Raw genomic sequence first — 14,859 nt, 5'->3', positions numbered from 1 at the left:
AGCCTATTGTGACACATGTACTATGTGTTTACCACCACTGATATAGGGCGATTGAAGGCAGTTAATAAACTAATAAAACACAAATCTGATAAATTCCAGTAAAACAATCCTTTGTATGGGAGAACATAATGTAATATGTGAAAGAATCTATAGAGGCAAAAGCAATAAGTAGCACTTATAAACATTTATAGGCACTAAACAAAGAAACACTAAATAAGTAAAACCAGATTTGATATTTCCTTGTATAGTAGTATTTATACTGGAGTCAGTTTTTGAATGCTTCCTGATTAGGGATAGACAGGTGAAAGTGTTTTTATTTTTCAATTTAGAGTTCTCTAGTTCTATTCAGTTAGGAATACTGTTCAGAGGCGGCTAGAGTCTGAGCTCCACTGTTCTGTGGTTGTGGATGAGCCTTCTGATTAATCTACCAGTGTGCAAAACTGCCTCATACCTACTGTTTTAATCTCTTCCTTACCTGAGAATGTGGAGCAGAGTGGAAACTCAAGGTTGTCTACTGAATATGACTTACATAGTCCATGTGCAGGTCCACAGAGTGCACTAAACCTCTCTTAATTTTCCAGACTGCATTTTTAGAAGTGTAAATCGCCAGTGTCTCCATGCCCATATTTGGTATGAATGTCTCTGGCAAAATTGGAGATGTGTGAACTTACAGGTTGTTTGTATTAGGAGGCACAGATTCCTGTAGAGATGCCTACTGACTGAGAACTCCTCCTACCAAAAAAAGGAGAAAAAAAGATCCCATGAATCAGTCTGCATTCAGGTTGCTACAGTTTTTCATTCTTCAACTCATTGAGATTCTTCCAGCTTGGAGTTCAGACTTTTTAGAAGAGGGGCTAATTTCATAAATTTTACTGTATAATAGTTGCCTTTTTCCCTGGCCCTAGCTACTAGGGCAGATGTCTACTTTTACCCTGCAGCACAGTGGCAGTTACTTAGAGTTACAGAGAAGTGTGGAATTTTCTTTCCCGAGGTGGTGGTAGATCCTCAAGGTAGCTTCTCACCTCAACTGTGCCAAGACCATCTCTTGCTTGTTCTACCTAGGCAAAGCACAGGAGGAGCTTCTAAAGCAGTTTCCCAATCTAAATCTAGAGAGGAAACATGCACTCAATCTCCTGTTTCTCAGGCTGTATCTCTATCCAGCACCCGAGTGTGTGTTAACAAAGAGTATGCTAAATTTTCTCTTTTACTGCTGCATGAGAGAAATTTCTCCTCCTTCAGTGAGCTACAGTCCGGTTAGTGCCAGTGTGTTGCTTTACTTAATTTACTTATCTTTGTAAACACTAGTATTTTAGGATTTTGTCTGGTTGCTAGCTCCGTCACATTGCAGTTCCACAATTTCCTTTAGAACCCTCATCCATTCACATACTTACTGTTTTGTAAAAATATTCTGGAGTTGTTGCAGGAAAATCCCCAAACCAAACCAAACCAAACTAAACTGAAAGGAAGACTCCTTGCACCATGGAGCTGAGAAGGCAGCATTTAATTTTACACCTGCAAACTGTTGTTGGATAATCCTCAAAGACAATAGCTCTGAATTTTCAGAGAGCTTAGTTTATATAGAATTTAGAAGTAGGAGGTACAAAGCAAGTGACAAAACATTACATAATTGGTTGCATGCGTTGAGTGATATGTTGACAGGCAGGCTAGGCTTGAACAGATTTGTTTATCATAATATAGAAACACTAAAGGAACAAGGAAAGGTGACCCTAACAGAGTGAGCATAGTTAAAGGCATTGCCATAATATAGAACCATTCCAGGGAGGGACCCTTACAGAGTGAGCATGATTATAATGGTGTCCTTCATAGCCCAGGGTGCCTTAATATGTAGACAATTACTCTGACTCAGTGCTTATCAGAGGTATGCTGCAGGGCTTCATACTGTCAAGGTCAGTTGAATTCAGCAGAACAAAAACTTGGTCAGAGACCTCTAATTAATCATGAAATACCAGTAAGTTTGCTATTTTATAAATGTGTTCTTACATTATCATTGTGCCCCAACAGAGTGACTTGTGAATGTAGGCTGCTTACAGCCCTCTATCTCCCAACTCTTCTATTGAGTTGGGTTTGTTTTTTTGTTGTTTTGTTTTTTGGTACACTGTGCTAAGTCCCTGGCCCTTATATTGAAGTTTTAGAGTTCATATAGTTTTTGGATATTAACTCCTTGTTCAATATAATATATAGTTTGCACATTTTTCCCCTATTATGTAGATTATCCCCTCACTGTGACTTATTTCCTTTGCTGTTGAAGGCTTTTACTTTAACTTGTAATTGTACTTGTTAGTGCATATTAGTTGTATAAATTAATGAACTTCATTGTGAAATTTTCATTACTGTATATAACATAATTTGATTATATTTGCCCTCTCCTCCTCGCAATCTTACCCTTCCCTGATAGTTCCCTTTCTTCTTTCACCTAATTTTATTTTTTTCCTACATTCTACAAATGAGAGAGAAAACATGCAATAATAGTCTTTAAGACTGGCCTATTTTGTTTAACATTATGAACTTGAGTTCCATCCATTTTCCTGCAAATTACATAATTGTATTCTTTACAACTCAGTTATGTTGCAGTGTTAAACATTTTTTTCATTTATCAGATGATAAGCATCTAAGTTAATTCTATAAACTGACTTTTGTGAATAGTATCATAATAAGCATATTTAGGCTTTTCTATAGCACACTTCCTTGAATTTTTTCAGATATATATATATATATATCCACATCTGATATAGCCAGGTCATCCAGGATTCTATTTTTAATTTTTATGAGGAAACTCCACACCATTTTCCATAGTAGCTGTACTAATTTATATTCCTACCACCAAAATATAAGGATTTGTTTATTTCCTCATATCCTCACTAGCATTTCTTTTTCTTTCTTTTTTTCCTTAATAATAACCATTCTGACTAGGGTTAAATGAGATTTGAATATAGTTTTCATTTGCCTTTCCCTAATGGTTAAATAAGTTGAACATTTTTTCATGTGTTTATTGGATTTTATACTTCTTTTCAGAAGGATCTGTCCAGTTTATTTGCCTATTTATTGAATTACTTGTCCTTTTTGTGTAGTTATTCTTTTCTTTTTTTAGACATTACTCTTGTTGAATGAATGGTGATGAAAGATTCTTTTCCATCTCATCATTTTGTTATGGACTGTCTCATTTTGTTGATCATTTCCTTTGCTGTGCAGAATCTCTTTAGTTTTATATAATCCCATTTATCAATTGCAGTGACTTGTATGATTATTTCCTGAGTCTGTTCAGGAGTGATTGCCTGTTCCAATATTTTGAAATTGTTCCCCTATATTTTCATGTAGTAATTTAAAAATTTTGAGCTGTACATTACTATTCTTGATGCATTTACGATTACTTTTTGTCCAGGAGATGAGATAGAGATCTAGTTTCAAATTTCTGCAGTATGTCTCCAAGTTTTCCAGTAGCACTTTTTGAAAAGGCTATCTTTTCTGCATTGTATATTTTTATTCCTGTGAGGAAGATGCCCATCAACTGTAGATGCCTGAACTTATTTCTGGGTCTTCTACTCTTTTCCATTGGTCTTCCATTGGTCTACTTGTCTATTTTTATAACAATGCCCATGCTGGTTTTGTTACAGTGTTTCTCTAGTATATTTTAAAATCAGATATTGTGATGTCTTCAACATTGCTGTTTTTACTCAAGATTGCTTTGGCTATTTGACATTTTTTCTACTTCAAATGAACTTTAGCACTTTTTCCGAGTTCTCTGAAGAATATCATTGGTATGTTGGTGGGTATTGCATTGAATCTATAGATATCACTTCAGAGATAGTATGACTATTTTATCAAAAATAACTTTCCCAACCCATGAACATGGGAAGTCTCTTCATCTTCCACTTCAGTTTCTTTCTTCAGTATTATATAGTGTTCACTGAAGGAGTCTTTAACTTCCTTATGTTGATTCTTAGGTGTAGTTTTTGTGGCTTTGATGAATATTAATTATTTTCCTGATTAATTCTTCAGCAAGTTTATTATTGGTATATAGGAAAGCTATATTGATTTTTTTTTTAATCCTTCAACTTTACTGAATTTTTTTTTAATTTAAGAGACCTCTAGTGGACTGTCTTTTTCTAACTATAGGTTTGTATCATTTGAAAACAGATAATATGATCTACTCCTTTCACCTTCCTGTCCTTTCTCTTTCCTAATTGTGCTGGACAAAGTTTCCAATACTATGTTGTGTAAGAATGGTTAAAATGGGCATCCTTTTTCATTTCATTTTCTATACTAAGAGAAATGGTTTAATTTTTTGGTCATTCAGATTGGTGTTGGCTTGGGCTTACCATATGTAGATTTCATTATATTGACCTTCTATATCTAATTTATTCAGAGGTTTTATCATGAAGATTATTGAATTTTATCTTTTCTGTATTATGAAGATGATCATGTGGGTTTTTAAAAAAATTCCTTATTTTATTTATAAAATGTTTTACATTTCTTTAATTGGGTATGTTGAACCAACCTAGTGTGCCTGGAATGGAACCATTTTGACCATGTTGTATGTATGATCTTTTCTTATTTATTTATTGTAGTTTATTTATTTATTTATTGTCTTTTTGAGACAGGGTTTTTCTGGGCAGTTCAGACTGACCTTAAACTCGTTTTGTAGTCCAGCCAGCCTTGAACTAGCTGTAGTTCTTCTGCCTCAGCCTCTTGAGTGCTGGAATTCCAGGTGGTGTGATCTTTTAAATGTTATGTTGAATCAACTTTCAGATATTTCTTTGATGATTTTTGCATCCATGTCCATTAAGGATATTGCTCCATAGTTTTTGCTATGTTCACATCAGGTTTGGTAACAGAGTAATATTAGCTTTATAGTATGCATTCAAAAGAGTTCCTGTCCTTTGTATTTTATGTAATATTTAAGTGGTAGTACTCCATAGTGAGTCCATCCAATTGTAGGTTTTTCTTTCATGTGAAACTTTTTTATTATTGTTTCGAATTCATTGCTGCACCTTACCACTGAGGTACCCCTATTCTTTTGTAATTACTTACTTAATTTTTTTATACAGAGTCTTGTCAAGTTGCTAATTTGCCTATGCTGGGTTAGAACTTGCTGTCATCTAGCTTTAGCATCCTAGAATTTGGGAATATCAACATATACTATCATATAGAAAATTAACAGTGGTTACCAACCTTCCCTTTATAGTTTTTCTTCCCCTATCACTTTCATAATATCTATTGTACATTTTGGATCCCACTAACAACTTCAGTTTTTTATGTGAAGAGATAGCGCAATGTTTACCCATATGAGTTACTGAAACATTTTACTCATAAGCATGATCTCAAGTTGCATCCATTTACATACAAGAGCCTTGAGATTATCCTTCTTTATAACTGGGTAGCTTTCCATTGTGTGAAAGTACTCTATCTTTCTTATACATTCTGTGGTTGATGGGCAAGCTACTCCTGGTTTTTTCTGGTTTCCTGTTTCATGGAACATTACTTTCTCCTTTGACTTTCAGTCTATGGATTTCCTTTTGAGTTAAATGTGTTTCTTGTATACAGCATGTTGATGGATCTTGTTTCTTGATCCACTCTCCCTGTGTTTCTTTTTATTGATGAATTAAGGTCATCTACATTAATGGTTACAGCTGGCATGGCTTGTCTCTGCCATGATATTCTTCTGCTGTTGGCCTTCCCTTTCCCCATTCATTCAGTTGCTGCCCTGTTTGGTGATCCTCTTCTGCTGCTATTCCTGGAACTGTAGTTATCTTTATCTCTCTCTAGAATATCCTTCAGTTCTCTTTGTAGGGTCATCCTTTATTTGTTCTTTATCATGGAAGTATCTTGTTTTTCCATTAGTTTTGAAAGATAGTTTTGCAGGGTACATCAATCTGTGTTGGAAGTTGTTTTCTTCCAGGCTTTGAAGCATTTTACCCCAAGCTCTTCTTGACTTGATGGTTTGTGTTGAGAAGTCGGCCTGATTCTGATGGGTTTTCCTTTATAGGTGAGCTGTTTCTTTTCTTTAATAGCTTTTTTTTTTTTTTTTTTTTTGTTCTTTTTCGTTTTTATCAATACCAGGGATCGAACTCACAATCGCACACTTGCAAGGAAGGCGCTTATGCCGGTGAGCTAAATCCCCAGCCCCTCTTTAACAGCTTTTAATATTCTGTTTTTGTGCTGAATTTCTGGGGTCTTGATTACTATATACCTGGATGGAGGTATATAGTAATTATTTTGATTATGACTAGCAGGAGTTCTGTATGCTTTGTACATGTGCATGCCAGGTCCTTTTCCCATTTGGGGGACATTTTCTGCCATTACTTCTGTAAGTAGCCGTTTTATGTCATTTGTGTTGGCCCCCACTTTTTCACTGACACGTATCATTCTTAAATTATTTTTCTTTGTGTTGATATGCATATGTTGAGTTGTTACTTTCTGGTTCCTTGTTTTTAGATATTTTTTTTTCATGATCACTAGCTTTAATCCTGTCTTCAAGGTCTAAAAGTCTATCGTCAGTGTCTTTCTTGCGATTTTTGCGAGCTTTCAATGGAGTTTTTAATTTCCTGGATATCTCTTTGAATCTGTTTCATGCATTGTATTTCCTTCCTATATTGTTCATTCATTGTTTCCATCATTTTCCTATGTGCCTCTTTTTTTATGTATGTCTTCTTTAGATATGCTCAGCAATTCTTTCATTAGATTTGTGATTTCTTTTTTACCTGAAATATTTGATTTCATTATTTTTAGAGCCTCATGAAGTTGTTTCTTCCTTTGCTATCTTTTCAGAGATTTCAGGTTTGTGATTTCCCTCTTCCATGTGTATATCTCTGAGATTTTTTCTGTGTGGGCTAGAGGTCTGAGATTGCCTTTTGCTTGTTCATCTTGATATTTTCCTGAGTTCCTCCCAACAAATTGGTTATGGGGTCCCAGGCATTGCCCACATTGATTGCTCCTCCACAATATAGGGGAATGAGCCTGGCACTTGGGTTTCTCCAACCCAGATTCCCAGGGAGGTAGCAGGGAATGGGTTGGGCTTCTCCAGATACATGGGTTACACCAAAGCTTCCCCAGTGGCCATGGGTTCGTGGTAACTGGGCTGCTTCTTTTAGCCCATGTGGCTACACTGTGTCTCCCCCAGTGATGGCAGGCACACAGGGGCATGTTTGTCTAATTCCCGAGGAATGCTATTGGCTGTCCTTGAGAACCAAGCATCTCCAGTGGTGGCCTGCGGGCTCACAGTTCATATATGGCTGTTTCTCCCTGCCCACACTAGCTACCTGAGGAAAGTAAGTGTCCTGATGTTGGTCTTGCACAGGCAGGTCTGCCTTCTCAAAAGAGGCAAGCCTTTCAGTGGCTGCAAGCATGCAGGGAGGAGTCCTTGTGTTGGTGTCAAGTTTCTTTCCATTTGGACTTATACCATAGTTGGCATTACTTCTTTGGATGTGATTAGTACAATTTGACCAAAAATGTGCTGTATTGGAACCTGAGGATCCCACGTTTTCTTATAAGAAGTTAGGTCCTTCTAAGTAGTTCAGTTGGTTGTGTTATAGGTACCACAGTACTTGGAACATGGTTTTTGTGCTATCCAAAAAGTTTGTTGATTATTTTTGCAAAGAACAGTAAAGTTGACAAACCTGTAGCTAGCTGACTTGGGGGTTAAAAAGATGTTTTAAGTTTAATTATAGAAATGAAAGTATGAATATTACTAAGTATACACTTTGGGGAAATGGGAGTATAGCCAGAGTCCAAGACTAGATTAACTTAACCAAATCTCAAAGAAGACAAAAAAGAAAGGAGAAGGAAGGAATGGGAAGGAGGGAATGAGAAGTGAGTAAAAAGGAAAATCAATTATTATAATACTACATTAATAAAATGAATATAAAAAATGATAATCTCATTTGACACACAAAAAGCCTTTTTAACATAATCCAACAGCATTTTATGATATAAGCACTTAGACAACTAGGAATAGTAAAGAATTTCTTTTATATGAAGAGGCATCCTTGCAAAGTCCATAGTTAACTTCATACTTAGTAGTGACACAATATTTTTCCTAAAAACAAAGTTACTCAGTTTCACTATTGCTGTTTAATATTGTACTAGTAGTTCTAGCCAGACCACCTAGGCAAAGTAAATGAAAGGAATCTTTTTAAAAGGAACCTAATGGGAAAAGAAGTGAAGCTATCTCTATTCATATATGATATGTTATATATTCATTTCTCAAAAATTGGTAAATTTCAGCCAGGTTGCAGGGTCAGTATTAACACTGATGACTATTTGTATTTCTCAACACATACAATAAAGAATTCAACTACCATCTATCTGAAAATAATAAAATCTCTAAGAATAGATTTAATTGAATGTATAAAACTCTTGTGTGTATATCCACGCACATACTTATATGAAATTTATAAAGGATAGATAAATCAAAACCAAGGTGTCAAGTCATATCTGTGACAGTAGCTTTTAAGCAAAAATAGTCTTCCCAAATAATGGTTGTAAGGCACCTAGGTTTCCACATATAGAAGGAATTAGTTAAATCTATACTTTGTACCACATAAAAAATTAATGCAATTTGGGCCAGTGACTTAAATGTAACAATTATAGTCATAAAACTCTTCAAAGATAACAGGGCAGATCTTTTAATCTTGGATTTGACAGTGGATTTTTATGTAGGGCTTATTCTTCTTATATATAACACCAATAATATAAGCAACAAAGAACTTGGTAAATTGAACTTGATGTTCATGCATCAAACATTGTCAGAAAAGTGATTTGATCGCTTATAGAAGGGAGAAAATATTTGGTGAAAGTACATATCTGTTATGGCTTTAAAATCTATATAAATAAACTTCTAAAACAGCTGTAACAGCAATACTGAAATTCCACTTTAAAAAAGTAAGCAGAAGACAAAGTAGATACTGTTGAAAAGTTGTACAACTGGTTATTAAGCGTATGAAAAGATTTTTAGTGTCATTCGTTGTTATAGATATGTTAATACAAAAGCAATAGCAAACTACATCTCAACAATTAGCATAGCCATTTAAATAAAAAAGAGTAAGTATTGGTGATTAACACAGAAATTGAACCCTTATATATTGCTAATGGAAATAGTTTAGCAACTATGAAAAATAATTCTAAATAATAATTCTAAATGTAGAATGACCTTACAATTCTGTGTCATCAACATATGGAGGTACAATCAAAATATACAGGGAATGTTTAAATTTTAGAAATTGTCACACTATTGTAATAACTCGGACCCCGGTATAAAATCCAAGGAAGCAAGAGACTGAAATTTAGGGAGCAAAGGCTTTATTTAGGCCAGGCCTGGTGATGAGTCTCTGGGAGCCAATTTGGAGACTGCATGCCAGAGACTGAAGGAAGGGCTTTAAAAAGAGGCCCGGGGGTGGGGTGGGGGGAGAAACCTGCAGAGCCATTAAACTGTTCACCCAAATCTGGAAACTGTATAGCTGTCCACTTAGTTCTGACAACCTCGGGAGCCTTTGGCGCCTTTCAAATTACTCCCATCCTGCAGATAAACATTATCTTAGAATAGCACATCTGCAATAACATTTGGAGAAGAAAGTAGAAAGTTAATTATCTCAGGACAGCTTGTTAATACTAAAGGGGTCAAAAGTTACAAGAAGCTGAAACTTAAGTTTTCACAAGGATTTGGAACTTAATCCTTTTGGTGCATTACAGATAAGCCACAACATTTTCCTGTAATTTCTTTGAAACTAAGGCGCATTTTATGACAGACCACTACCGGGTCTGGAAGAGGTCACCAGAAACCCAAAATCTTTATGGCCTAGCCTAGATAGATAGGTAAGGGGAGAGGGGAGGCAATAAGGTACACAACAGAACAGAAAACGGCGGTTATGTTTTTCTTTCTTTTTAGAGGGGGATCAAGGTCAGGTAAAGGGTTATGCTATTAAGCAAATCTCCCTGCACAGAAGCAAGTTACTTCAAACAAGTGTAAATTAGAGGGCCATACTGGTTTTCTTTAGCTCTTTAGCGGAGAATAGAGGTGCCTAACAGTGATTAACAACCCTTGTTAGCTTGTTTTAGCACCACTTCTATTGTTTGTAGAGGGCAACAATGGTTAACATATCAATTAGGTAAGGTTTTACTATTCTTTACACAGAAGAGCATTGATTAACATATCAATTAGGTCATCTAGAGGGAAAAGGAAAACACATACAGTAAGCCTGCAGTACAGGTTTTGTTATAATACACATATAAGGAAGCTATTTTTTTCCTAGAGTACAACAACTATAAAAAACTAAAGGAGTTAGTGGAATCCAAAATGCAGTGGATGTTGTGAATGTGAAATGGGAGATGTCTAGAAGAGGAAGGCAGTGGCCATTTTTAATCTATATCCTGTTTTGAAACCCTGTATTGTTTTCATTTTTCTGTTGAGCTTGGTTTTAGTCTGTTTGTTTTGTTTGATTTTATCATATTTGATGGCATGGACATCTATTTCAAAAATAACAAAATGTATTATAGTAGCTATTATTAATTTGTAGTTCCCTTATTTTGAAACCCTGTATTGCTTTGTTTCCCTTTGATTGATTTTATTCAATTTTGTTTTGTTTGATGACAAGATGCATTATGGGAGCCATTGTTGTATTCCTACTCTGTTTTGAACTCTTGTATTACTTTCATTGTTTTGTTTTGTTTTGATTGGTTTTAATGTGTTGTTTTGATTTTATTTTGCCTGATGGTATGAGCAGTTATTTGAATATAACAAGAAGCATAATGGTAGCCATTATTGATTTCCTTTTATCTTGTTTTGAAGTCTTGTATCATGTTCATTGTTTTGTTTTGATTGACTATTGTATTTTATTGTTTGATTTTATTATGTCTGATGGTATAAGCAACTGCTTTGAAAATAATAAGATGCGTTATAGTAGTGAATGTTTTATTCCTTCTGTCTTGTTTTGAAGTTCTGTATTGCTTTCATTGTTTTGATTTTAATTGGTTTTATTCTGTTCTGTTTTGTTTGATTTTATTATACCTGATGGTATGGGAAGTTATTTTGAAGATAGCAAGAAGCATCATGGTAACCATTGTTGGTTTCCTTTTATCTTGTTTTAAAGTCTTGTATCACATTCATTGTTTTGTTTTGATTGTCTCTTTCTATTTTATTCTTTTCAAAATAAAAAATGAAAAAAATTCTTATACTAAGAGGCATACTGCCACTAATCCCTCTCAAAATATTCATTACTTTGAACACACTTTACCATCATTCCTGCCACTTTCTGAAGCAATTCTGGAAGTCTTCTTTAGTGAATATTTTTTGAGGTGTGATTAAAAATATGATCAATGATGCTGCTGATTTCCATCCGGTGGAAAAGCAGATACTTAATATCCTTTATCGTTTCATCCTTAATCACTTGAGAGGCAGAGGCAGGAGAATCGCTATGGATTCAAGGCCAGCCTGTCCTACATAAAGGGTTCCAGCCATCTTGAACTGTATAGTGACACCTGTTTTAAAAAATCAAAAACAAACTATCAAAGAACTTTGTCATTGGTTTGAAATTGATGTAGAAATGCCACTCTTGAGGTTAACAAAGAGAAAAATGAGCTATTTATTCCAAGTTTTTTTGTGGGGTGGCAATCATTTTTGCCATGGCATTGTTGAATTATTTTGGTAACAAATTGAAGCTGTTCATGTAATCTATTCCATTTGTGTAACTGTTGCTATAGGCTGCTTTAATCATGAGCAGTCTATTTTATAATGTTAGGTATCTTGTAAAACTTCTTTTGAAAGAATTTCAAAGTTTCTCAATTGCCCTTCTAGATTTTTAAGTAATTTTGCCAAGTTTTCCTTGATATCCTAACAATCTCAACTGGTAATTGAGTCAGTTTAATAACTGCCAATGAAAACTTTTTATTCTGTTTTTAATTTTAATTCTTTTACAAAAAGATGTGGATTTTAATTTTAGTAACTTGTAGTTATGCTCTTTTAACAAGTTATGTTCTTGTTCTACTTGCTTTTCCTTTTTTTGTCTTGCCACACGCCCTGCAGGAATTAAGTTAAACTTTGTTAGTGTTTATAGCATTCCACATAGCATGTTAAGTCAAAGAGACAATTCTCAAATCAAGATCTGAATAATAGTTTCATTCGCATGAATAAATGATAATAAATATCAGAGTTTTTCAATGAAAATCTCTAGTTGATTTTTCAGTTCATTCTTTTATCAGTTGATGATCACAGTACATAATGATTACATTTCTTGTGGAGAATTCTAACGTTTAAATAACACATCTCAATTCTTTTTTTCAACCCCTTCCCCTCCTCTCCTTTCCTCTACCCTCCATTTTTTCATCACCTTCCCACTGGAAGATCTATCTCCCTACTTCCTAGACTGTCTCTTAATTTGCTCTTTATTTGTATTTTTGGTTTTTCATATAAGTAAAACCATGTGATATTTAAGCTTCTGTCTGTTTTATTTCACTTACCATGATCTCAAGGTACATTTATTTTTCTACAGGTGACAAAACTTTATCCTTTTCTAGCAGAGTAGTATTCCATTGTGTATAAATACGGTGCTTTCTTTATCCATTCATCTGTTGATGTTACATACAGTGCTTCTAAGATTTAGCTATTATGAATTGTGCTGCTCTAAGCATAAGTGTGCACTTGTCCTTGTAACATTATGTCTTTCAACTCTTTTGAGAAGACAAGTGGGAGAGGAGTAGCTAAGTTTAAACCAGGGTATTTTTTATTTATCCAAACTTGTGAGAGTTTAGGATACATCTCGTATTTAGAATACTTGGATGACCTTTATCTGGTACCATCCTCATGTTGAGGTAATTATAAACTCTAATAAATATTCAGAAAGTTCCTTTGTAACTATTAAGGTAGAGCAAAGGAAGGTAGATAATTTTGGAGTTTTAGAGCTTAGAGCACTTGATAGAGATATGACAGGCACAACAGATGTCCTGCCTCTAGTAGGTACATTTAAATAGTAAAAAAAAGCAGATAAAATTATTAACTTTAATAAGTACTTTTATAATCCAGTATATCCAGAATGTTACTTAAACATGTATTGTTTTCAAATTACCCTTTTTATATTGTTTTCTAATTTTGATCTGTATTTTATACTTAATAGATACTAATACCTATTATCTCATCTACTTACTAGTTCCTTTGGTTACTTAAAAATTACTAAATATCTCTGTGTCTCAATTTTCTCATTTTTAAGTAGACAGTTGCATGAATTAAATTAGATAACATGCATAATATGTCCACATTATATAAATGTTGATCACTTGTTTAACATGAATATGACAAGGCAAAAAACGTATCTTAGAGATTAAATTATTTGTAACCTCCAAATTCATTTCTCTCTTTTTTGAATACTGCTAGGCACTGCTTTAAAAAAGTTAAAAATAATTCAGAAAAATGTAGTTATACGTAAAAGTCTAATTTAATGTTTTCTTTTTCAGTATTAATTTTTATCTTTTAAACTCATAAACAGGAAACTTAAAAAAATTCTTCTCCATGGCTTTTGGGGTGGGCCTTGAGAAGTTATTGGTTGGCTTTCTGATGGAAATAGTATAAATCTTCCATTTTAAAAAATACATTATTGCTGGTTTTGAGAATATTTTTTTCTCCTGATTTCAGGTTGGGTGGGACTATATCAGCATACAAGATAGTACCAGATGAAATAGAAGAAATCAAGGTATAGTATAACACTTTTCACCTCTACACAGGCTCAGTGTCTTGATGAGGATGTGACAAAAGAACTGCTTTTTCTCATATCATTGAATCTTTGGTTATGCTACCATTAAATTGCCAGTTATTTTACTTGATTTAAAAATATACATGTAACAGATAATCACCATCACATTTCATCTGCCATTTGCAGTGGATTTCTGAGAAAAATATTAGCAAATTCAAAAACGACACTTTCCTGTGAAATTAATTGAGAATCTACAGAAGAAAGCATTCTGCGTATGCACTGGTCTGTATAATGAATTACCTTTGTATTTTGTTGCAATTTCTTTTCCCTAAAAGCCTTCACCAATAACAAATAGTCTTTGATTAAATATTTCCTGATTTCTTTTTAAAATACAAGTACCAATTTCACTTAAATGTATAATAATTAACCTTATTCTTTAAAAATCAGGGCATTGCTAGTTTCTTCTGTCTCTAACTTTTTCTAAGTCCTGTGAAATGTTAATCATCTAGCACAACATGTTGCTCTTGTTTGAAAGCAATTTACCATATATTGAGAACTGAGCTTTTTCATAAGTGAAATTTAACAATTGGCTAATAGTAGACAGGAATAAATAATACTATTTATGTTGTTAACAGTTACATATAAAAACCAGCAAGTTAGTATGCATAATTTAACTAAAGTTTTAATTATTAAGTTTAGTGTAATTCAAACAGTAACTTATACTGCTTTTACATTGGTTAAGCCCACTGATCATTATTATGTTACTATTACATGATATATTTCAGTTGATCAGCTATTCTAATGTGTAGTCAACATTAGGAATTTATAGTTATTTTATTCTAGCACCAAAAAAAAAAAAAAGATTTCAAAAGATTCATTCATTGATGTATTATAATTATAAAAACGAAGGCCCAATGGAGAGAAACCTCATGTCCAATTTATAGCCCTCATTTTTTAGATTTAGAAATAGAAAGATGAGCTTGCAAATGATTGTTTGAAGTTCAGTAATTACTCTGAAAATTTAATTGAGTACTGTTAAAGGACCTAAAACATGATTGTTAATTATTAAAATACACTTTATTGTAAATACAAAAAACTTGAGCTCTAAAAACTTTAAGCACTCAATAAATATATTTTAAAAAGAAACATTTGTATAAAGAATATA

General features: G+C 33.8%; 1 protein-coding gene across 25 annotated transcripts in view; it reads left to right on the top strand.

Annotated features, from left to right (window-relative positions):
• Nucleotides 1–14,859, top strand: part of Gphn (gephyrin) — a 531,921-nt gene that overhangs the window by 168,218 nt on the left and 348,844 nt on the right. For 23 of the 25 annotated variants that reach the window (XM_063241465.1, XM_063241478.1, XM_063241474.1 and 20 more), the window contains one exon: nt 13,637–13,694. The exons of the other annotated variants lie outside the window; for them this stretch is intronic. In XM_063241465.1, coding sequence (XP_063097535.1) covers nt 13,637–13,694 — 58 coding nt within the window. The remainder of the gene's footprint in view (nt 1–13,636; nt 13,695–14,859) is intronic. 25 annotated transcript variants of the gene reach the window in all.

The sequence above is a fragment of the Cavia porcellus genome, unplaced genomic scaffold (assembly GCF_034190915.1).
Source record: "Cavia porcellus strain 051 isolate PalLab524CR breed Dunkin Hartley unplaced genomic scaffold, mCavPor4.1 scaffold_31, whole genome shotgun sequence".
Taxonomy (NCBI): domain Eukaryota; kingdom Metazoa; phylum Chordata; class Mammalia; order Rodentia; family Caviidae; genus Cavia; species Cavia porcellus.
The sequence above is the reverse complement of the archived record's forward strand: the minus strand, read 5'-3'. Positions and strand labels throughout refer to the sequence as shown.